This window comes from Muscardinus avellanarius (assembly GCF_963383645.1).
Source record: "Muscardinus avellanarius genome assembly, chromosome: 4".
NCBI classification, from domain to species: domain Eukaryota; kingdom Metazoa; phylum Chordata; class Mammalia; order Rodentia; family Gliridae; genus Muscardinus; species Muscardinus avellanarius.
In genome coordinates this window covers 40,506,407-40,530,031 of record NC_137789.1, presented here as the reverse complement: position 1 = coordinate 40,530,031, position 23,625 = coordinate 40,506,407, and the positions used below count along the sequence as shown (strand labels likewise).

Sequence of the window (23,625 nt, the reverse complement as noted above, 5' to 3'; positions counted from 1 at the left end):
CGGTCAGGCAGGGGCTGGGCTGGGGCAAGAGGTGGCAGTGGCTGGGGTGGTCCCCAGTGGAGCAGAGCCCAAATCTCCTCAGGCCAGGTGGCTTACTGGCGGCGTGCAGCCTGGTGTGATGGTGGCTCGGCTCCCTGGCACCCTGGGTGCCCGAAAGACTTTTCCTCTTGGGTTATGTTGCCACGCTGGTATGAGTCAGGTCCAGGGACTGCGATTTGGGCTGCCAGCCCGCACTTCTTTACAAATCAACAACCTATATTTTATTTTGAAACTGGGATTCTCTAAGTTGCTGAGAGCCCCACTAAGTAGCTGAAGCTGTCTTCGAACCTGTGTGATCCTCCTGTCTCAGCCTCCTAAGCACAGGGATTACAGGCATTTGCCACCATGCCCATTTTATGTCACTTTTTAAATCACTTTTGGTTTAGTAATAAGAAAAGATAGGAAAGTATCTAAACCAGGAATGGTGATGCATGCCTGTATTCCCATACTTGGGAGGCTGAGAAGGGAGGATTGTAGGTTCAAGGCTATCCTAAGCAACTTAATGAGATCCTCAGTAACTTAGCCAGACCCTGTTTCAGAATAACAAAACTAGAAAAATAGGGCTAGAGGTGATGCTCAGAGGTGGAATGCTCCTGGGTTCAATCCCCAGTACACCCCCATCTAAATATCTCATTAATTCTCAGAGTTTATGAGTGGGAGGGTCAATTTCTAATAAATGTAAAATGTAGTTGTAATAAGTATCATTGAAGAAAGATCTATAAATGTTATAAGCGTATACAATTTGACTTGATTTAGAAGGTCATAGAAGACTTTTATTTTTGTTGTTCTAGGAATTAAGACCAAGGCCTTGCACTAGCAAGCATGTGGTGTGCTCTGCGTAGTGCTATCAGTGTGCTATGCCTCAGGCTCATAGAAAGTTTTCTTCAATAAATGAAGTTTGAGTTTAGATGGGAAGGAGTTAGTGTGGCATTAACTAGGTGAAGAGGATAGCTGTTCAAACAATGAAGAATGAAAATATGGCAAGTAAGACAATTTGAAAGAGAGGCAAGAGCCCAGGAAAGAGTAGTGAATCTGGAGATAAAGGTAAGGGTGGCATTTTACAGAGCCTTCTTCTTTGAGTAAGAAATCAGGTTCTCATTCATCAAGCCATCAGAAGCTATTGAAATAGTCCATACTAGTGATTTTGATAGGATAGACATCATTTTGACTTCAGTGTGGAGGACATGGATGATGCGCTGCTCATATGTATGAGTTTTTGTAGACTAATAGAGAGGATTTAGTGGTAGATTCTATAAGACAGAAATAGGAATTTGTTGTTAAGTATGAAGATTGGGGATGTAGAGGAAGAAGTAATGTTTAGAATTATTGAGGAGGTAAAATTCTTAGGATTTAATGATGATGATGATGATGATGATGATAGACACCAAGCCAAAGTATTAAAGATAACATCTGCATTTCCATTTTGCTTCATAGATACAAATGAAGATAATCCAACTAATTAAATTAATTTGTTATCTATAAGAACAAGTTTGCCATTAAAATGAATTCATTTTGGAGGTGTTTTTTATTTTGTTTTTTTTTCTCTGGTATTAGGTATTGAACCCAGGGACATTCTACTTCTGAGCTATACCTCCAGCCCATTGTATTTTGAAACAGAATTTTACTAAGTTCCTTAAGATCTCCTTAAGATGCTGAGGCTGTGCCTTCTTTCCTTCTCTTTCCCCTTTCCTTTCCCTTCTTTCCTTCCCTTCTCCTCTCTCTTCTTTCCTCTCTCCTCTCCTCAATATTGAACCCCAGGAACTTCTGCCACTTAAATACACCCCATTTTTTCCTCCCTCCCTCTCTTTCCTTCCCTTTCTTTCTTTCTTTCTTTCTTTCTTTCTTTCTTTCTGTTTGGAACAGGGTCTTGCTGATTTACTAGGTCCTATTATTGAACATGTAATCCTTCTGTCTTGATCTCCCAACTATTGATGTAATAGGCTTGTGCTAGTTCACCCAGCTAATACCTTGGTGTCTTTGAATATAGTCATCTTTATTTCTGGAATTCTGTTTTGTCTGGAAAATACCAGTTGAATTTTGTAAACTCAAGTCAAACATTCTCTCAAAATATGACCATTCCTATGTTTACAGTTTCCTTTGTCAAATTTCAATAAATGTTTAATGTATCTTATTTGTATATAAAATATTATTTCTACATAAAAAGATGTTATACTTATTATGTTACATGGTCTAATTACTACACAATAAAATGTTAGTTTTATTGTTAGATGTAGTATTTATAACAAATCTCTATACATGTATTCTTTAAGTATTTATGTCCATTAAATTGGTATTTTTTTTAAAAAATTGGCAAAGTTTAGTAATTTTTTTGTTAGGAATCATTTTATAATAGATATATTTTGTTGTTTTCTATAAGTGACAGATAACCATATAAATAATCAATAATCAATTTTATGTACAAAAGAATAGGAGACATACCATATTTCAGATCTGTGTGGTTAGTATTTTAAGTTATGAAAGTGCTTTTGGGAGTATGATTTGTGGAATGGTATTGGGAGTATCTATTTCAGGTCATCATTATGCAGTTATTTTCCTTTAATATAAAACTATAAGCCACCAAACTTGTATTATTTCCTATGGATCTTTTTTTCCTGCCCATGTTCTGTGGAATTGTAGCATTTCGTTGCAACACGTTTGTAGAGGAAGTAGAGTAGGTGTTATAATGTGGATCTATCTTTATAATTTAGGACTTTGGATGTCAGTTACATTAGTAGACTACAGGCAGTCCTCTATTTAAGTGACTTTTCTTCCAAAATAAAATGCAATATGATTTGAAATATGTCAACTCTGACCCCTTACTTCTGTTATTGGTAGCTGGTAGGCATTACACAAATGAGATAACTGGATCCAGCTTCTTTTCTGAGGAGTTCCATCATTCTTAGCTGCAGTTTGTTTCTGCAACCTTCTCACTCAGGATAGGGATCTCTTAGTTTGTAAATAGCTCCATGGAGTTTATTTCAAGAAATGAGGAATAATGAGAATAAGTTTATTTTAAAAGATGATAGGAAAAATGTATATGATCAAGAGAATTTAAAGTTGGTCTACCAAGAGAGCAACATTTAAAAAGTAATTTTAAAAGAAACTAACTTTCACCGGGCGTCGTGGTGCACGCTTGTAATCCCCGCGCTTCAGAGGCAGAGACAGGAGGATCGTGCAGGTTCGAAGCCAGCTGAGCGCGCTGGCTTAGGAGACCCTGTTTCCAAATAAAAATGTAAAAATAGGTCTGGGAGTGTAGCCCGGAGGTAGAAGACCTTCCAGGAACCCCAGTACCACAAAAAAAAAAGAGGTTAACTTTCTATGTGAATGACAAATATTATTTAAGAAATTCAAAAAAAGAAATTTGAAAAATTTTAGATAGTAGCATAGTTCAATTAAATATTTCCCTTCTATATTTAAGTATAACTGAATTTACATAAAAGAAAACAAAATAAGATCTTTTCTTGATAGTCTCATATATATATATATATCACTCAACAAATATCTGATAAAAGTATAAATCCATTGTAATGATTTTATTTTAAGGAAAAATCTCCTGACATAAGCTTATGTAGTGAAACTTTAACCATGCCAAGTTAGAAGAAACTTTTGTATTCTGTTTATTTGACATTGTAAAGCAGTAAATAATAACAGATTAAAAGATTTTTAAATATCAGGCTATAAAATAGGGTCAGCAAGATTAAAAGCAGGAATACTCTAGGTATAGAGTGAAGTGCTTATTTGAGGAGAAATATCCGTAGTACAGAAAACAAACTTCTTTTAAGAAAACAACAACAATGGACAGCACTTGTTTTTTTCCTGTTATCACTTATTAAGAAAAAATAGCACGTAACAGCAATCTGGATCTGTTTTTCATCATTTCATTTCCTTCTCAGAAGTTTTTCCCCCAGAGTAAACAAACCTATTTCCAAACAAGTCCTGGATTCTATATCTTTAATCATGGCTCATTTCTTTTTTTTTCTTGTAACAATTTTTTTTATTGAACATAAATAGTATACATTTAAACTATATTTGGTGCCTTCTCCCCCCCCGCCCCCATTTTTCCTTCCCCCCCTCCCACCAATGGTTGTCCAGGTTAACCATTCATAATTTTACACATAATCATGGCTCTTTTCTGAGTAGCAGCAGTAAAAACAATTATGAAAAATAAGATAAGAACTTTCAAGAGTACTCTGTTATTATGTGATGTTACCTATAATTCTTATGATTCTTTTTCGATTCTACAGTGCCTTATTTCATAGTAGATCAATATATCATTATGATTAAATAATTATATTGACATCCAAAATTATTATATGCATGATTAAGAAAATGACTCTATGTTACTTTATTTCTATGAGAAAATTGGATTTGATTTAAGTCACTTCAATTCATGTTTTTGCTTACAGATATTTTTACACACCATAACTACAAAGTATATTTGTTTAGGGAAATAAAAACAGCAACAAAAATTTGCTTTCTGAGACTGGGATATTATTGGGAAGCATTTGTTTAAGAAGTGAGTTGTAATTTTCTCTCTTATTAGTTGAAAATTTATAACTTTTTGGGAAAATAATTATTATGAAGTTTCTACTCTAGGCATATTTTACATTTCAAATTCCATACTTTATTAACAATGAAGAACAAATATATCAGGATATAAAGAAATTAAAATTAAGTTAATGTTGCCTATTTCCGCAGTTTCCTGTCAGTGGATTAATTTTCCATAGGTGCTTTAAGTGTACTACAATGCTAGGAATTTGAATATCTTTAAATATTTGTCCTCAACTCTCTAACCATTCACCTACATTGAGAATACATGTCAAAATTATATTTTAAATGGAAATTGGCTATTAAAGTTTTTGTTATCATTAGAATTTTTATAAAATTTGTTCCATAAAAGGGACAGATACTATTTATCAATTAGTTCTGCTTATTTGTAGAAATGTTTTTTCAGTTATTTCTGTCCAGAAGTAAAGTCTTAAAGCACGAAGAATGTTTAATGCAGGCAAGGAAAGTCATCATTTGAGACAAACTCATTTTTGATTTTTAAAAATGCTCATAGTTAGGTTCTTATTTTTTATTTTTATTTTTATACTTTTATTGGTACGTTATAGTCTCCCATTTTAAGGTAGTTCAAAGTCACTTGAATGCTTTTCATTAATTAGTTCCATGTCAACTTCCATGTCAGTTTCAGAGACCAGTCTTTATGATCTCCCTATATTAAGAAGTAACCTAGTCGTTTTGTTTTCTACTACTCTGGTTTTCTTGTGTGCTTGCTGTTTTTGTTAATTTCTCTTCTTTGTTGTTAGGCTTAAAATGGTTTAGGGTGTTTAATATAGTTGGTGCTCTATAGGTACTTAGAAGAATGAAGGAATTAACCACTGCTCAAAGTCAGGTGTATAGCAGTGTCAATCAGTGTATGTTGTCCAGGTTATGCTGTCCTGGATAGAAATGCTTGCACTGTAATTTTTATTCTAATGGAAATAGAGGCCAATTAGTAACAATGGAAAACAATTTCAAGTTAAAATATAGAAAATTGTGTTTAAATCTTGACACTTCTACGTATAATTTGGACCTACTCACTAAACCACTATGACCATGTTTCTTTTTCTGTACAGAAACTTCTCATAGGATTCCTCTGAGATTTAAATTTAATAGTATACTTAGGAGTTTTTCATGAATCATTGTGAATTAAGTTCTTTTTTACCCTCCTAAAATAGAAATAGAATACTGAACATGTATGTTTACTTTTTAAAGATAAAGCAATTTTAAAGCTGAAATTTAGCCAGGCGTGGTGGCGCACACTTGTAATCCCCGGGCTTGGGAGGCAGAGACAGGAGTATCACGCAGGTTCGAAGCCTGCCGTGCTGGCTTGAGAGACCCTGTTTCCAAATAAAAATATAAAATAGGTCTGGGAGTGTACCCCAGAGGTAGAAGGGTTTCTAGGAACTCCAGTACCACAAAAAAAAAAAAAAGCTGAAATTTAGTTTTATAATTTTACTACATGGGCAAATGAAAAATGTAAGCTAAAATTAAATATTTTCAAGAATCTTTAGTATTGGTATTGTATATTTTATGAACTATAAACTTTAGATTTGATTTCTTTAATTATTTTCTTCATTACTTTTTTCAATCCTGTCACTTCATTTCTTAGCTATCATAATCATCCAGTTCACTTTTATGTAATGGAAAATATAATTTCATTTTTGATGTTTTAAATATGTATTATATAAAATCTAATTAATTTAGAGGTATATATTTATCTCTAGTCTTTAAAGAATTATGAAAAAATAAATCTCATAGATTTTCTGCTTTATTTTTTTACAAGAACACCATATTTAAGCAAATTGATAAATTCTTGAGCACAATTTTGTAATTATCTGCATTTATACTTTTACTCATATGTTATTAAACATCTCAAAATTTGTATTCTGCCTTCTCATCTACTCAGTTCTCTATATTCAGAAATGTTCAGTTAAAATCTACTATTCCAGCCAGGTGTGGTGGTGCCCACATGTAATCCCAGTACTTGGGAGGCTGATACAGGAGGATCACGGTTTACAGACAACCTCAGCTACTTAGTGAGACCCTTTGCAACTCAGTGAGACCTTGTTTCAAAGTAAAGAATAAAAAAATAGGCCTGGGGTTATAGTTCAGAAGTAGAATACACCTGTGTTCCATTCCCAGTAACGCCAAAAAAAAAAAAAAAAAAATTGCCATTCCATAATGACTTCCCAAATTACGGTTTCTCGAGTGTTTGCTTTTTCATTTTATGTCAGCTATTACTTCTGATCATGTTATCATTTTAATATCTTTATTTTGTTGTTTTTAAACATTAATCATTTTAATAAGAGTTTTTTATTTATATTTGTAATCTCCATTAAACAACCAATAGTTTTACTGCAAATGGAAATACTTTTGTATTTTATGTGTTTCATCATATACTGTGAGTTTTTAAGTGGTATTACTTAGATTTGAATCCCGGTGTTACTATTTAATAGTTGTAGTATCTTGGGAAATTCATTCAAAATCCCTGTGTCTCACCTTCTTTATTTGTAATGTAGAAAATAATAATGCTAGGGTAGGTTTGTGGATTAAGTGAGAAAAGAGATGTAAGATACTTACCACTTTGCGTGGCACAAGTTGCCACTTGGTAAGTCCTGGTAATCTTCATCAATACTAGCAGCATTATTGTATAGCACAGTAGCAAGAGTTGTATTGAGGTCAGATAGAACCTGTTGCTTGGGTAGCTTTCTCTAAACTCTAGCTTCTCCAGTTTTAAAATGAGAAGTATTTATTCCAGTGGTAACTATATTGTTTTTTATGCATTGTTTTTGCTTTTCTGGAACCAGAGACAGGCTTATCTTTCTGCCTGCCTGACTCCATCTCTTCTTCCCTCCCTTTATTCATCCATGTACTTGTCTAGCAGGGACTAAAAGCAACTTGAGGAAGTTCCAAAACTGAGTTATTTCTTTCAGACCCCTATTTGTGGGGAAAACCTTATATACTTTTCTAAGAATATATTGGATCTAGGAGATGATTAAGTGTGCAGAATTGAATGAAAGTGTTACTCCACTGGGGAATAGAGTTTTGCAGCATTTGCATTGGTTTCATGATACTGGACTATTTTATTATCACTAGCATTAATGTCTCATATAAGAACACTATTGATAAGGAAGTCTTAATTTGTTCTTGATGGTTCTTTATTCATTGGCTATAAATTAGGGGTTTCATATAGCTGTAGTGTTAAAGACAGTTGTTTCTAGTTATCTTCTTTACATGTAAAATATTATTACCATATGAGAAATAATGTTGATTTAAACAAAATAGGATTTTGATTTAAAATCCTATTTTAAATCAAATTGCCTAGTGATTTTTCACTAGGCAATAATTGCACTGTCTAAACTTAATGTTTTGCTTTTTCTCTTGGAATAGAGAGTTTTAAATTTGGTATCCACCTTGAGGGTTGGAGAATCTCATTTTAGTTACCATCTAAATAATAGTAATGGTCTACCCAGCTAGTTATGAGAGGATATTAGCACCATCTTGTGGTGCTTTCTACACCATGCCATTATTATTTGAATGGTCGTAGTCAATATAAGTGTTCAATTTAACAATAATTTTGTTTCTTTCCTCCCTACCTCCATTCCTTTTTTCTTTCCCTTCTTCCTTCCTTTCATTTATTCCTTTGGGTGGTAAAAGGGTTTCATCCAGGGTCTTGTGCTTACTAGGCAAGCACTCTGCCACTAAGTTATGTCCCAGGCCTAACAATAATCTTTTGAAAGTATGTGCAGATTTTAGTTATTGGACAATTAAATACTATTGAATTCTTAATATTTTCATGATATTTTATGTTATTTTTTCTATTATAATAATTAATTTAAATGATTTTAATTCTTACCATACATATGAAGGTACTTTTTAAAATATAAGAATAATATTTCATCAAATATATTGTTTTGCGTTCCTCTATATGATTATTATAAGAGGATTCATTTAATCTTAAATTATTTTAGGAATTAATATTTAATTATAGTGTAGCTAATGAATTTCCTTAAATTGCAATTATGACCTAATATATAAATTGATTTAAAACATAATTCTTTGCCAATAACTTTATAAAACACTTTCAATATTTCTTTGAAGAAAAATTTGTACTTGTAAATATTGTTTTTTTTGTACTGGGGTTCCTGGAAACCCTTCTATCTCTGGGCTACACTCCCAGACCTATTTTATATTTTTATTTGGAAACAGGGTCTCTTAAGTCAGCACGGCTGGCTTTGAACCTGCGCGATTCTCCTGTCTCTGCCTCCCAAGCACGGGGATTACAAGTGTGCACCACCACCACGCCCAGCGTAAATATTGGTTTTAAAAGCAACATTTTAATAAAATTCAGAATAATAAATTTCTTTGTTTTTTTGTTATACTTATTTTTGTTTGAAAATTGTTTTCTTAATGTTATTATCTACTAGACTACTTCTAGATTTTTCTAATTTGACTTGAAAGCAAAATATATAAGCTCTATTGAGGATTATTGTTTCTGTGTAATTTCTAAAAAATTAGTGAATATAGATCAATATAAACAGTAAAAAGAATAAGTGGTATAGATATTATTATGAAAGAAGTTTGTATTTTAGATAATAAAAACATACTAGACACAAGTCTTCATGTAATTAAAAATGCACAAATATCTTTTTAAAATAAATGTAAACTTCCACAGTTTACTATATTGGTCAACATTGAATATTTATAATAAAATTATAGAGCAACTTAAATGTAGACTTAAATAGAATTAGACTAATTCATACATGGATTAAACACATAGCAGTTATACAGTACTGTACCCATTCTAATTGAAAAGAATGGCCACTGGGTAATGAATCAGTATACAACTCAAATCATATATTGATTGACTACAAAGAGAAAACACTTTTTTCCCCTTTAAAAAACACTATACTATGAACATGGAACTTAGAAAGTGCTGCTGACAGTTTATGTATCTTATATATTATTTTCTAATTACACCTTTTTTATGGGTTAATGCTATCTTGAGTATGATCTAGTCAGTATAATAGGTGATAAAGATAATCTGTTACATCATTTGGAAAGTTGAGAGTGGTGGTACCATTTACAGAATTGAGGGGATTAACAGTGGAGGCCAATTTTGATAAGTAAGTTGAATGCTTAGCTCCTTACAAAAGGTTTTCTTGGATAGACTACATATCTCTTACTCTGAAGAATTTTAATTTATATAAGCTTAAGCTATGTCAAAAAATGCTGTATGTGATGAGTAGTATGCATTACTCTATTACTGTGAGAAACTATTCTCTTTTGAGGGAAATCATTATTCTCAATTTTTTAAATTCATTATTGTCTTGTCAGGCCAGTAGTGCTTATGTGTACAGGCTTTAGGAAAGATAACAATGGAATTGACTTGCTAACTATTATAACCTTAAAGAAGTTGCTATCTCTCATCAGTTATTTTTAATCCATAAAATGAAGAAGAAAATACCTTGCATATAATATTCAGCACCTTTTAAATATTGGCTATTACTTGGTATTATCACCAAAAGGGAACATCAGAGTGATCTTGCTACCATCTTATTGAAAAAAATCCAGGAGATATTTAGCTCTGTTATTGAGGAATAAATAGACATTTGGTATTTCACAGTATTTAGAATAAGAAGCCATATATTTTCTTATATCAGGGTTGACTAATTGTTTTAAAAAAAGACCAGGTAATAAATGTTTTCAGCTTTTTGGGCTCTTTTGCAGCTACTTTGCTGGACAGCAGCCCTAGAAATATACAAATGAATGAGTGTGGCTGCATTCCAATAAAACTATATTCATAGACATTTTTATTTCATCTGATTTTTCAAAGTCATGCAGTAATATTCTTTTGCTTTATTTTATAACTATTTAACAGTATAAAATTCATTCTTAGCTTGTAGTCAGTTGGGAGACTGATTTTGGTGTTCAGGACATAGTTTGCTGAACCATTCCTTAGAGTAAAAACATGTAAAATCAGAATAGCAAATGACATAGAAGAGCATCACAAATAAGGGATATAAGAATTGTACTTCTGGTGCCACTATAAAACACTCCAACTTTGATAAGATACTTTTACAGAAAAATATCCAGGATTATCATTTTGGCTTCATAGATTATTAGAAAAATTTGCCCCTCTCCTTGGGTAATTAATGTATAGAATTCTTTTACTTAAATATTAGTAATCATAACCAGGCATAGTGGTGCACATCTGTTATCTCAGTATTTGGGAGGCTCAGACAGGAGAATTGCAGGTTTGAAGCCAGCCTCATCAATTTAATGAAACCCTGATTTCAAATAAAAAATAAAATAGGGCTGAGGGTGTGACTCAAAGATAGAACATTCCTGGGTTCAATCCCTTGCACCCACCTCCAAGTAACAATTGGGACAAGATGGTAGTTCCTCAATGTCAACTTTTGTGAAGACATTAAAAAATGGAATAAAAGTGTACTATTTGTTATGATTCCTTTTAGGGAATCATATTTATGTATGTGAGTGCATGTGTGAATGTCAGAAGGCACAAGAAACTTCTGCAAGGTCTTTATTAAAGTATAGCTTAATGTTATCTTTCATTTTAATTTTACTAGGTTTTCACTTCTTGGATGTGGTTACAAGAACGTATTGCAAAGAATTTTTCTTTAATTGTAAGAAAGCTGATAGCTTTAATCTGTACTGAGAAAAACTCTGAACACAACATAACACAACTTTGACTTATAGATATTGACCAACTGAAGTGTCCTATATACCTATCATAAATGAGCCAATTTGCTTTAAAGAAATAGGAATTGTAGGCAGACTTAGTGGCATATACCTGTAATCCCAGCTGCTTAGGTTGGAGGTAGGAAGATCATGTGTTTGTTGCCAGCATTGGCTACTTAGCAAGACCCTGTCTCAAATTAAAAAATAAAATGCTTGGGGATGTAGTAAAGCATGCCCAGTGTACATACACGTACACATACACACAATATATATATATACGAATTGAGTATAGCAGGTTATTTAAATTTAGGGTTTTATGTGCTCCAGTAATTGCGTTTTTCTCCATGGCTGAGTACAATTCCATTTTGTAAATATCTCATAATTTTGTATTCATTCGTCTGTTGATGGACATCTTGGCTGGTTCCATAGTTTGATATGCTAAATAAGATTAGTCAGTCACAAAAAATAATAAGTTGGATGTTCTCCCTAATGCGAAATGTATGTAGCCTGGAGGTAGTAAAGTCCCTGGGTTCCACCCCCAGTACCACACACACACACACAAATAAATAAATAAATAAATAAAAATAAAAAAAATAGAAAAATAGTAAAATAGAGCTGGGGTGTAGCCCAAAGGTAGAATGCCCTTGAGTTCAACCCTCAGTATCACACACATACAAAAGTAAATTTAGGCCTTTTTACTCAAAATAAATAGATAGTGAATTTTATTTTATTTTTTAATTTTTCATTGGTGCATTATAGTTATATATCTTAATGGGATACAAAATGGAGACATACATGCACATGTCACTCAATTAGCCATTAACCAATTCCTGCCCCATTCTCTTCCCCTCCCTCCTTCTCATGCTTCTCTCGTGCACAAGATGTACTTTAACAAACACATCAAAGTTATTACTAAGCCAAGCTGAATTTTATTTTATATTGACTCGAAAATAAAAATGGATTACCACTTAAAATTTTGTATTATTTACTGCTGCATAACATTAGATTATGGAAAATAAAGTGAATAGACATAAAGATAAAGCAAAAAAAAAAAAGACACAGAGCTAAAATGGCTTTCAATAAAAGTTAAGAGAGTAGGATCTCAGCTACATAGGACGACTGCAAATTTGAGGCCAACCTGGGCAACCTAATGGAGACCCTGTCTCAAATTAAAACTTTTTATTTTGATTCCTCAATTTTATTTATAGTTCTCAGTAGCAGAGTGTATGCCTGGCATGTATTTGGTCCGGGTATTCCCAGTATTGCAAAGAAAATGAAATAAAATAAATAAATAAGTAAATAAATAAATAAATAATCTGAGAGAAATAAGATTTAGATGTTATAGGACACAGAGAAGAGGATATTTTCCTAGGTTACAAATAGCAATAGTTGGATACCAGGAGAGAGATAACTTTGAGAGGATTGAAGAACAAAGGCTTTAAGTGTAGGTCTTTGTAGTTCAAAACCTTTTTTTTTTCCTTTTTTCTTTTTTGTGGTACTGGAATTGAACTCAGGGGCATTCTATTCCTGAGCTATACTCCCAACCCTATTTTCAATTTTTATTTTGAAACAGGGTCTCACTATATTGCAAGGGTCTCACTAAGTAGCTGAGGCTGTGATCTTCCTATCTCAGCCTCCAAATGCTGAGATTACAAGAGTGCACCACCATACCTGGCTCCAAAACTGTTTTTGAAACCTATTCTTCATTGATAAATAATGCAATATGTGCCCTTTTTATCTGGCTTCCTTTTTTTTTTTTAGCATGTTTTCACAGTTTATTTACTTTGGAGCATTTTGACAAGACAACCCAGCATTTCCATTTCTAGGTGTATAACAAAAAGAACTGAAAACAGGTTTTCAAATATAGGCATATAAGCTGGGCGTGGTGGCGCACACTTGTAATCCCCACGCTTGGGAGGCTGAGAAAGGAGGATCACACGGGTTCGAAGCCAGCCTCAGCTACTTAGTGAGGCTCTCAGCAACTTAGAGAGGCTTTCAGTTAGACCCTGTTTCCAAATAAAATATAAAAGGTCTGGGAGTGTAGCCCGGAGGTAGAAAGCCTCTGGGTTCCACCCCCAGTACCACAAAAAACCCCACAAAACCCACAAAAAACAAATATAGGCATATACATTTTCATATTCAATAACACTATTCACAAGAGCTAAAAGGTAGAAACAAAAAAATACTCAAAATGATGAGGAAACATTGCATTCTGTACAAATCATGGAATAGTATTTGATCACAAAAAGGAAATAAGTAATGATTGGTTTTAATAGGTACAGCAATAATTCATGAATTTTCTTTACATTCTGTATTTTATAAACTTTCTCCTAACTATATGGAACCTTTTGGTATTACAGAAGATACAGATCCAACCTAAACTCCAGGAGTGGTAATGATTTTTTAACTCTTTTTTTTTTTTTATGGCACTAGGGAAAGAACCCAGAAGCATTCTACATCCTTGCTACACCTCCAGCTCTATTTTTTAGTCTTCATGTTGAAACAGGGTCTAAGTTGCAAAGGGCCTCACTAAGTAGGAGCTGAGGCTGCCTGCGAACCCAGATCCTCCTGTCTCAGCCTCCCAAGTGCTGGGATTACAAGCATGCACCACCACACCCGGCTTGAATTTTGAAGTGTAACTTTGCTAAGTAATTCTCACACCCTAATTAAACTGTATAACATTGAGAACTCTCTGTAAGATATACTATTTTCTCCTCTTGAAATGTATCATCTATTGGTATACAAAAATTTAAAAACTTTACATATCATCTAATGTGGATGGGCCTAAGTACCTGAGACTAGCTGCAAACATGCAATCCTTTTTTCTCAGCCTCAAGTACTGGGATTACAAGCATGTGTCACCATACCCGGCTTATAAATTAAGTATTTAGGATTAAATTTGTTCAGCATTTATCAGCATTGGCTTTAAATACTTGAGCCAAACTCATATATTACTATATTGTAGTTGTTCTAAATTGTTGTACTCCAATCCTTATTTACGCATCATTAATTAATAAGTTGACACTGTTATGTTGGTGATAGTGTCAACAATGCTTAAACCTCTAAGATATTTAACATATACTAATATGATTAAGATATATGTTGGAGTTCTGGGCCTGTATATAAAAGAGATTCAGAAATATTTGAAATTAATAAAACTGTCATATCATTGGACAATGATAAGGATTTTGTCGACACATATGAGTCAGTTGGCAATAAATTTTTAAATGATTTTGTTAATTTATGTATCTATATTTAGATTACATTTTTTTTCTCTTTCCTTCTCTTTATATCTTATCAGTACCACCATTCCTTATTCTGAGTTTAAATTTAGGTACTATTTAAAAAAGTATGTTTAGTTATGGAATCCTTGATTTGTTTATGTTTAATACAAATTCACAGGAATGGGGTACTTATTGAATAATGAAGGGCCTGAGTGAAGAACAGTGACACATTAAAAATAGTATGCAAAGCCGAGTGTGGTGGCGCACACTTGTAATCCCCGCGCTTGGGAGGCGGAGACAGGAGGATCATGCAGGTTCAAAGCCAGCCACACTTTGAGGCTTAAGAGACCCTGTTTCCAAATAAAAAATTAAAAAGTATAAAAATAGGTCAGGAGTGTAGTTTGAAAGTAGAAGGGTTTCCAGGAACCCCAGTACCACCAAAAAAAAAAAAAAAAATATATATATATATATATATATATATATATATATATATTGTGATAAGATATTTTTTAAAGTGGATTTTACTTGTAGAAAAACACATTTTGCTTTTGTTTCTTATATGAACTAAAGTTATCATTGAAATTCATAATTGATAAGAAAAATGCTGATGTAGTTACTGCCTTTATTTTATTTTATTTTATTTTTTGCGGGTGTGGGGATGAAACCCAGAGACATTCAACCTTCAAGGTATAACACCTGTCCAATTTTTTATTCTTTAGTTTGAAACAGGGTCTCACTGAGTTGCGGAGGGCCTCACTTAGTAGCTGAGGCTGTCCATGAACCGCGATTCTCCGGTCTCACCCTTACAAATGCTGGGATTATAAGCATGTGCCATCACGCCCAGCTAGTTACTGCTTTCAAAATATAAACAATATGGTAATATATTACTTTAAAATAAAAACATTAAATATTTGCTGTTTGCTCACAGAATGGCTAATATGCATGCAAATATTTTACTATAGTGTATAATTTTTATATTCACCCACATATACTGAGGCATATTACTGTTTTATGTTTTAGTATACATATATATTTCATGCTTAAATATAAATGTATATGTAATAACTGAAATTTTTATACAATACATTTTATTTCTACATTTTTTAATGTTTTTTTGTAAATTATCCTGCATATATCTTTGTGTCATTTCATAGAGTTCTACTTCACTGTTACTGAGTATATGGTGCTATTAAATAAGTTATCATAAGTGGGCTACATATAGCTTATTAAATGTACATAATAGTACAGATGAATTCCATTATGTATATACATGTGCAAGTATTTGTTTCTGTGAAGATTTTCAGACCTAAAATTTCTGAGATGGGACATGGTTGCTAGGAGGAGTCTCTAGGGTTGCAGCCTTCGTGACTTTGCTCTTTGTGCTCTTTCCACTTTCTGCCTCTCTGATGTGAGAGCAGAGTTCCTTTGTCATCATTTCTGCTTCTTGCCTCCATGATGTGAGAGTGGCATCCCTCCATTAGTACTTTCTCTGTTCTGGCCCCACACTCTGGATCTGTAGTTATGACATGGACTGAATCCTCAGAAGTCTTCAAAACTATGAGCAAATAAATCTGCCCACTTCTTAGCTATGGTCATCAGGTATTTTGGGTAACAGCAGTGAGCATGCTGATTTAAGTAGTATTTTAAGTATTTCCTGAATTCTACTTTCTTTGGGGTTTGTTTGTTCCTTCAGAGGCCTTGCATCATTAGGCTGTTTATTTGTAACATTTTTTGAGGGAATATTCTGCACCCTTCCTTCCTTCCTTCCTTCCTTCCTTCCTTCCTTCCTTCCTTCCTTCCTTTATATTTGTTTGTGGTACTTTGTATTGAACCCAAGAGCATTGTGCCTTTGAGATATACTATGAGACATAATTCTGTTTTAAAATATTTATTTATTTATGTATTTATGTATGTATGTATGTATGTATGTATGTATTTATTTATTTATTTATTTATTTATTTATTTATTTATGATGCTGGGGATCGAACCCAGGGTCATTCTACCTCCACACTACACCCCCCAGTCCTATTTTTTATTTTGACATAGGGTCTCACTGAGTTGTAGAGGGCCTCACTAAGTAGCTGAGGCTATTCACGAATCCAGATCCTCTTGTCTCAGTCTCCCACATGCTGAGATAACAAGTGTAGTTTACCATGCCCAGCTTTTCAAAAAAAATTTTTGAAATAAGATAAATTGCTGAGCACCTCACTAGTTAGTAAGGCTGGCCTCCAACTTAGAATCCTACTCTCTCAGCTTTCTAAGTACTGGGATTGTGGTATGTGTGATCATGTCTGGCTTAAGTTTTTCGCTTAAAACTGTTCTTCATAGTGTCTTTAGAGGTTTTAGTAAGTTGAATTCCTCTTTTCTTTTGATTCTATATTTTTTTTCATTTCTCTGCTTATTTCTTCTAGGAAATAAGTCATTCAGCCTCTGTGTTTTTATGCCATGTCTTTGGATCTTCCTTTCATTTGTTTTTAGATTTAGTCCATTGCATCTAAAATGATGCAAGGAATTATATCAGGTTTTTTTTTTTTTGGTGGTATTGGGGTTCCTGGAAGCCCTTCTACCTCCAGGATACACTCCCAGACCTATTTTTACATTTTTATTTGGAAACAGGGTCTCCTAAGCCAGCGTGCATGGCTGGCTTCGAACCTGCGTGATCCTCATGTCTCTGCCTCCCAAGCACGGGTATTACAAGCGTGTGCCACCATGCCCGGCGGAATTATATCATTTAAAAAAAAATTCCCTGATAGTTGCTTTGTGGTCTAGTATAAGGTCTATTATATAGAAGTCCCATGAGTAGCTGAGAAGAATGTACTTTCAGTTATTGGGTGAAATGTTCCTGTGTGTCCATTAGTTCCATTTAGTTTATGATACTATTTAGATCTGATGAGTCTTTATTCATCTTTTATCTGAATGACTGATCTAAGAGTGAGAGAAGTATGTTCAAATCTCTGATTATTGTTTTGGAGTCTTGCTGAATCCTAATGTCACGTAGGGTGTTTTTTTTTTTTTTTGGTAAGTCTATTTGCTGAAGTTTAGGTTATAAATGTTTATCCTTGTTATGTCTTTTTGTTAGAATGTTCCCTTTATTAGTAAGAAATAACTTTTTTGTCTCTTTTGAAGTCTGTTTTGTTGGAGATAGAACCAGCTACCCCTGTTTGCTTTCAGTCTTTGTTTGCATAGAATATCTTTTTCTCTCCCTACACTATTATCATATGATTATTTTTGTTTATCAGGTGGGTTTACTGCAAGTAGTATTAAAATAAAATGTCTTTTTGAGCATTTTTATATTTGGGAGAAAATTTTATTTCTCACCAAATAACATTTTGGGATATAAAGTTTAATAATAAGAACACAAAGCACCATAAAATTTGCTTCATACTGTAATCTTTTATTATTGTTAGGATCTGGCAAAAATAGCCTATTAGAATAGATTTTCTGGAATTGCTTGAAAATTGGATACATTTTTTAAGAAGTCCTACTTATTTTTTAATATAACATTTTAAGCTTTTATTCTATATACTTGTGTTATTTGCGAATTAGAAGAATTTAGGGTCTTAGGAGGTATTTGAAATCCATGAAAGTAAAAAATATATAATAAGTTGATTTTTCCAATTGATTTTAATTATGGAATTCTGTTTTGTAATAATCTACTTAGCTTCTCCCTAGCTTTCCTTCCTAACAGGTATTTGAATGAATCACTTCTTAGCTCCATGGGAATTGGTACTTTGGAGGGAAGAATTGCTGCTGCTGTCTATAATGCCTAGGGATTATTATTTTGGTGGTACTGGGGTTCCTGGAAGCCCTTCTACCTCTGGGCTACACTCCCATACCTATTTTATTTTTGGAAACATGGTCTCTTACTCCAGCATAGCTGGCTTTGGGTGTTTTTTTTTTGGGGGGGGGTGGTACTGGGGTTCCTGGAAGCCCTTCTACCTCCAGGCTAACACTCCCAGACCTATTTCACATTTTTATTTGGAAACAGGGTCTCCTAAGCCAGCGTGCGCGGCTGCCTTTGAACCTGCGCGATCCTCCTGTCTCTGCCTCCCAAGCACGGGGATTACAAGTGTGCGCCACCACGCCAGGCAGCACAGCTGGATTTGAACCTGCGCGATTCTCCTGTCTCTGCCTCCCAATCGTGGGGATTACAAGCATGCGCCACCACGCCCGGCCTCATTTTTGCTATTGTACATGATGCTGAGATAGCTGGGCATCATGGCACGCACCTGTAATCCCATTACTTGAGAGATTGAGACAGATGATCGCAAGTTTGAGGCAACCTCAGTTACTTAGACCTGATTTCAAAATACCATAGTAATGCTTGTTAATTGTTTATCTTTTTCTTACAGCTGTATTATGAAATGCTATGAAGCTTATTCATTTTTATAAAGAATTATAACAGTTTTAAAATTGTGTTTTAGGTGCTGTACTTCTTTGTAGTGTACAAGGACTAGCAGTTAATATTGACCCAATCTTATATACGTGGCTCATCTATCAGCCTCAGAAACGAACAAGCCGACATATGCAACAGGTGAGAGATATCTGTTTTTCTGTTAATGAATAAATCCTTTCCTCAGCTATTTAGTATAAATATATATGTCTTTTTATTGGTATGCCAGAATTTTTCTGTTTCATTCTCTACCCATCTTCAAAAATGCTGTTTATTTGTGAGAAATTGAAGCTCAATAAAAAAGTTTCTTTTATTTTCCTTCTTTCCTTCTTTCTTTCTTTTTGGTGGTACTGGGGTTCCTGGAAACCCTTCTACCTCTGGGCTACACTCCCACACATATTCTTTTTTTTATTATTTTTATTTGGAAACAGGGTCTCTTTAGCCAGCGCGGCTGACTTCGAACCTGCGTGATCCTCCTGTCTCTGCCTCCGAAGCACAGGGATTACAAGCCTGTGCCACCACACCTGGGGGTTTCTTTGGCTTTTGAAGGAGCTGTCTATCCAGTTACTTATGAAGCAGGCAGATTAACAGGACTGGTTTTAAGTAGTCCTATTTCAGTGCATTGCTTCTCCTTGGTGTCCAAGTGTCTATTCACACAGAACACACATTGCTTAGTTAATGTTACCTTTGATATTAGCTCCATTTTGTCTTGTCTTCAGATTTATTCAATACACATACACTGAATGCCTCATCCTGTGTATGTTTGGTGCAAAAAGATTCAGAAGTGGCTTTGTTTATGTTAGAGTTTTTTTATTCACCTTTTTGTGTGTTTTCACCAATGTGAAGGTTCAGAAGCATCTTTGTTTAAAAGGATATAAATTACAAAGAAAGAAGTAGGGGTAATTGTAGTTTCTAGAATACCTAAATGAAATTCTCTGTGTCAGGATACTTACATCTCACTCAAGCAGTTGGTTTTATTATTTTCGTTTTAATAATGAAGAAACTGATGCTTGAGTTTTACTTACTCTAGTCACATATAGTAAATGGATAAACAACTACCTAGTAACATGATACATGTTTCAAAATTATATTTAATGTAAAATATAATAGTAATTTATCAAAGATACATGAAATATGAGAACATTTATATATATTTTTTCTAAAATGGCCTTAATAAATACATGAATTTAAGTAAAATAGATTGAAAAATATTAATGGAGCAGTAGAAAATTAATCTAAATAAATATTGCCTTTTTTGCTATATGTGGGATGGAACCCAGCAGCATTCTACTTCAGAGCTACACCCCCAGCTCTATTCTTTTAATTTTTTATTTTGAAACAGGGTCTCACTGAGTTGCAAAGGGCCTTACTAAGTACTAGCTGAGGCTGTCTGTGAAACGTCATCCTCCTCTCTCATGCTTATACTGATATATTTGACTGGGATAACCATATTTCAAAAATAATACAGGGAATCACTGATCTAACTACTTCTTCATGTCAGTCCATGCTTGAGATACAGCACCTACATTAGCAATCCTTCAGCACATATTGAGAATCTGTTGGGCAGCATTATAAATATTTTGACTAAAGCAGTGTGCAAGACATATAAAAGCCTTAATCTCATGTTAGAGATTTTGATTCACCTTTTAATCTGTTTTCACCTATGTGAAAATAGTTTCAGCCCTCCCAAAACAGTTTGGTGTTTTTGTTGGATATTGCCATTACCATGGCTTTAATTAATCTCAGCTTTCAGCTACTGTGTTTGAGTTCATTATTAGAATGGGCACTACTTAAATTTTTCATAGTTATTATATATTAATTTAATCCCAAACTTGTTTATAACTTCCTAAGATGCTTGATTTTATTCCAGGTATGTAAACTATTGACAGAAATTAAAGGATTATGAAGTCACTAACTGTTGGGACATAGAGTATTTTTTTAGTAGATATCTTCACCCCCTTATTTTTAAAAAGAATTATACTTTTATTGGTGCATTGTAATTATATATCACAGTAAGATTCTAAGTGACACAAACATATATGCAAACATCACTGGATATATTTTTCTCCACATCCAATTCCACTTGCCTTCCTACCTCCCTACATGTGTTAATGAGATTGGTGTTGATAACCTTCATGTAATGTCATAACCTTATTTGAATCATTCCCTTTCTCAGTCCTCATTTTTCCTTCCAACTCCTTTCCCAATCCCTTTTAACTGTTTTTTTCATGATTTGAATGAAGACTCTTTGTTTCCTCTTTTCTTTCTTACACATAAGAAAGGAAACATGTGACCTTGATCCTTGACTTTCTGAGATTCACTGATCTCACTTAGCCTAATATTCTCTAGTTCCATCTGTTTTCTTGCATACAACATAATTTTGCTCTTTTCTGGGTAAGTAAAATTCTACTGTGTGTATATTAGCACATTTTTTTAATCTAGTTGCCTATAAACAGACACTGAGGTTGGTTCCATGACTTGGTTATTGTGAATTGTACTGTTTTGAACATAGATATGCATGTATTTCTATAGTATTCTAACCAATTCTTTTAGAAAGATAGAGGAATTGTATAGCTGGATCATATGATGGATCCTTTCCTGGTCTTTTGAGGAACCGCTGTACTGATCTCCACAGTGGTTATACTGATTTATAATCCCACCAACAGTGTATAAGTGTTCCTATTTTCTCATCACCAGTGTTTATTATTGGTTGTATTCTTTTTTGTCATTAAATGACTTATTTATTTATTTTTAATTTTTATTGGTGCATTATATTCATACATCATATTGGGGTAAAAAACTTGTGTGTACACACATGTACACATCACTGATTTAACCTCTATCCAATTCCCACCCCATTCCCTCTCCTTCCCTCCCTCCCTTGCTCAGCTTAGTGGTTGACTTCGATATGTTTAAATACATTGTGTGTTTTAGAGATTTTCCTCTTCCCCCCTCCTTTCTCCTCCTTTAGGTTGTCTTGTTTGCTCCTCCATAGGATTTTATTTTTCATCTAGAGTTCCTCCTATGATCCAGTTCTCCCTAACTCTCACATATTAGGGAAAGCATCTGCTTTTTTATTTTTTGTGACTGACTAATCTCACTTAGCATAATGTCCTCCAGTTCCATCCATTCCCTGAAAATGATGTAATTGAGGTTTTTTTTGATGGCTGAGTAAAATTCCATTGTGTACATATGCCATTTTGGAGTTAAATGTACTCTCAGGGTAGTTTTGGTTTGCATGTTGTGTTGCTAGTGATATTGAACACTTTTTCATATATTTGTTGTTCAATTCTATTTTGAGAAGTGCTTATTTAGTTCAATAGCCTCTTCCTTTTTTAAATTTTTTAAATTTTTTATTTTTTTTGTATTGGAGACTGAAACCAGGGACATTCTAACTCATTCTAACTGTGACCTATACACCTTCAGCCTTTTTATTTTTTATTTTTGAGAAAATATTTTTTATTTTTACTTTATACTAAGTTGATAAGACTGGCCTTAAACTTTCATTGCTTCTATATCAGCCTCCCAAATACTGAGGTTACAATTATGCACCACCATGCCCACCTCAATAGCCTATTTTTAAATTGGATTGTTTTCTTTACTGTTAAATTTTTTGATTTTTTTTTTTATATGGTCTGAGTGTTAGTCCTTTGTCAGAGGAGTGGATTTTCTTCTGCAGGTTTTCAGACTCTTGATTGTATGTTTTACTACATAGAAGCTTTTTAAGTTTATGACATCCCATAATTGATTCTGGATTTTATTTTCTGAGCTTTAAGTGTCTTATTAAGGATGTCTCTGCCAGTGTCTATCTATTGGAGAGTTGTTTCTATCTTTACTTCTAGTAATTTCAATATTTCTGATTTAATTTAGAGGTCTTTGATCCATCTTGAGTTGACTTTTGTGTAGGGTGAGAGATAGGTATCTAATTCTCATTCTTCAACATATGGATTTTGAGTTTTCCCAACAGCACTTGTTGAAGAGGCTAGCATATGTTTTTGGCACCTTTATCAAACATATCACAATAAGTGTGAGGATTTTTCTCTGTAAGTTTTATTGTATTCCATTGGTTTATGTGTCTGTTTTTGTTTCAGTACCATGCTGTTTTTGTTATTTTAGCTGTATCGTATTACTTGAAATCAGGTATTATGATGTTTCCTGTATGATTGTGCTTTCTCAATGTAAAAGCAGGAATTATACATATTAAATATATTGTTAAGTATAAGTAATATATTTTAAATATATTTTATTAAATACATTTTTGAATTTAAATACACAAAAATATTTTTATTTTCTCATTTTTTGTTTCCTTGCCCTTTTGCTCACCCCAGCTAGCAATTTGTGAGATAATTTGCCATTTTCTCTCATGATGCTATTTACATGTTATTAAAATTTTTGCTTGTTGTGATGTTTAGAATAATATTAGACTATGCTACATCATGACACAACCCATCGTGGTTCACTCTTGAATTCAGCTGTACTATGGTTATCATCTGTTCCTTACCAAGTTGTAATTTTCTTCTCAATTGTGACTAAAACCCAACCCTTGATGATTGTTTTCCATCCAGCTCAACATTGATCTTTAAGCCTATTGAAAACTTCAGAATACTTTTTTTTTTTGCCAAAAATCTGACAAAATTGTGTTGGGTGTCATCAGCAGTAATATCAGACTATTTCAGTGAGTAAAGATGAAACAGCTGTTTTATTGTCCAGCTCAGAACTCT

At 33.5% G+C, this 23,625-nt stretch overlaps 1 protein-coding gene across 3 annotated transcripts in view; it reads left to right on the top strand.

The window, feature by feature from the left end:
* VPS13B (vacuolar protein sorting 13 homolog B) overlaps positions 1-23,625 on the top strand; it is a gene marked incomplete at both ends in the record, with an annotated part of 689,491 nt that overhangs the window by 228,107 nt on the left and 437,759 nt on the right. For all 3 annotated transcript variants that reach the window (XM_080693506.1, XM_080693505.1, XM_080693507.1), the window contains one exon: positions 18,936-19,045. In XM_080693506.1, coding sequence (XP_080549632.1) covers positions 18,936-19,045 — 110 coding nt within the window. The remainder of the gene's footprint in view (positions 1-18,935; positions 19,046-23,625) is intronic.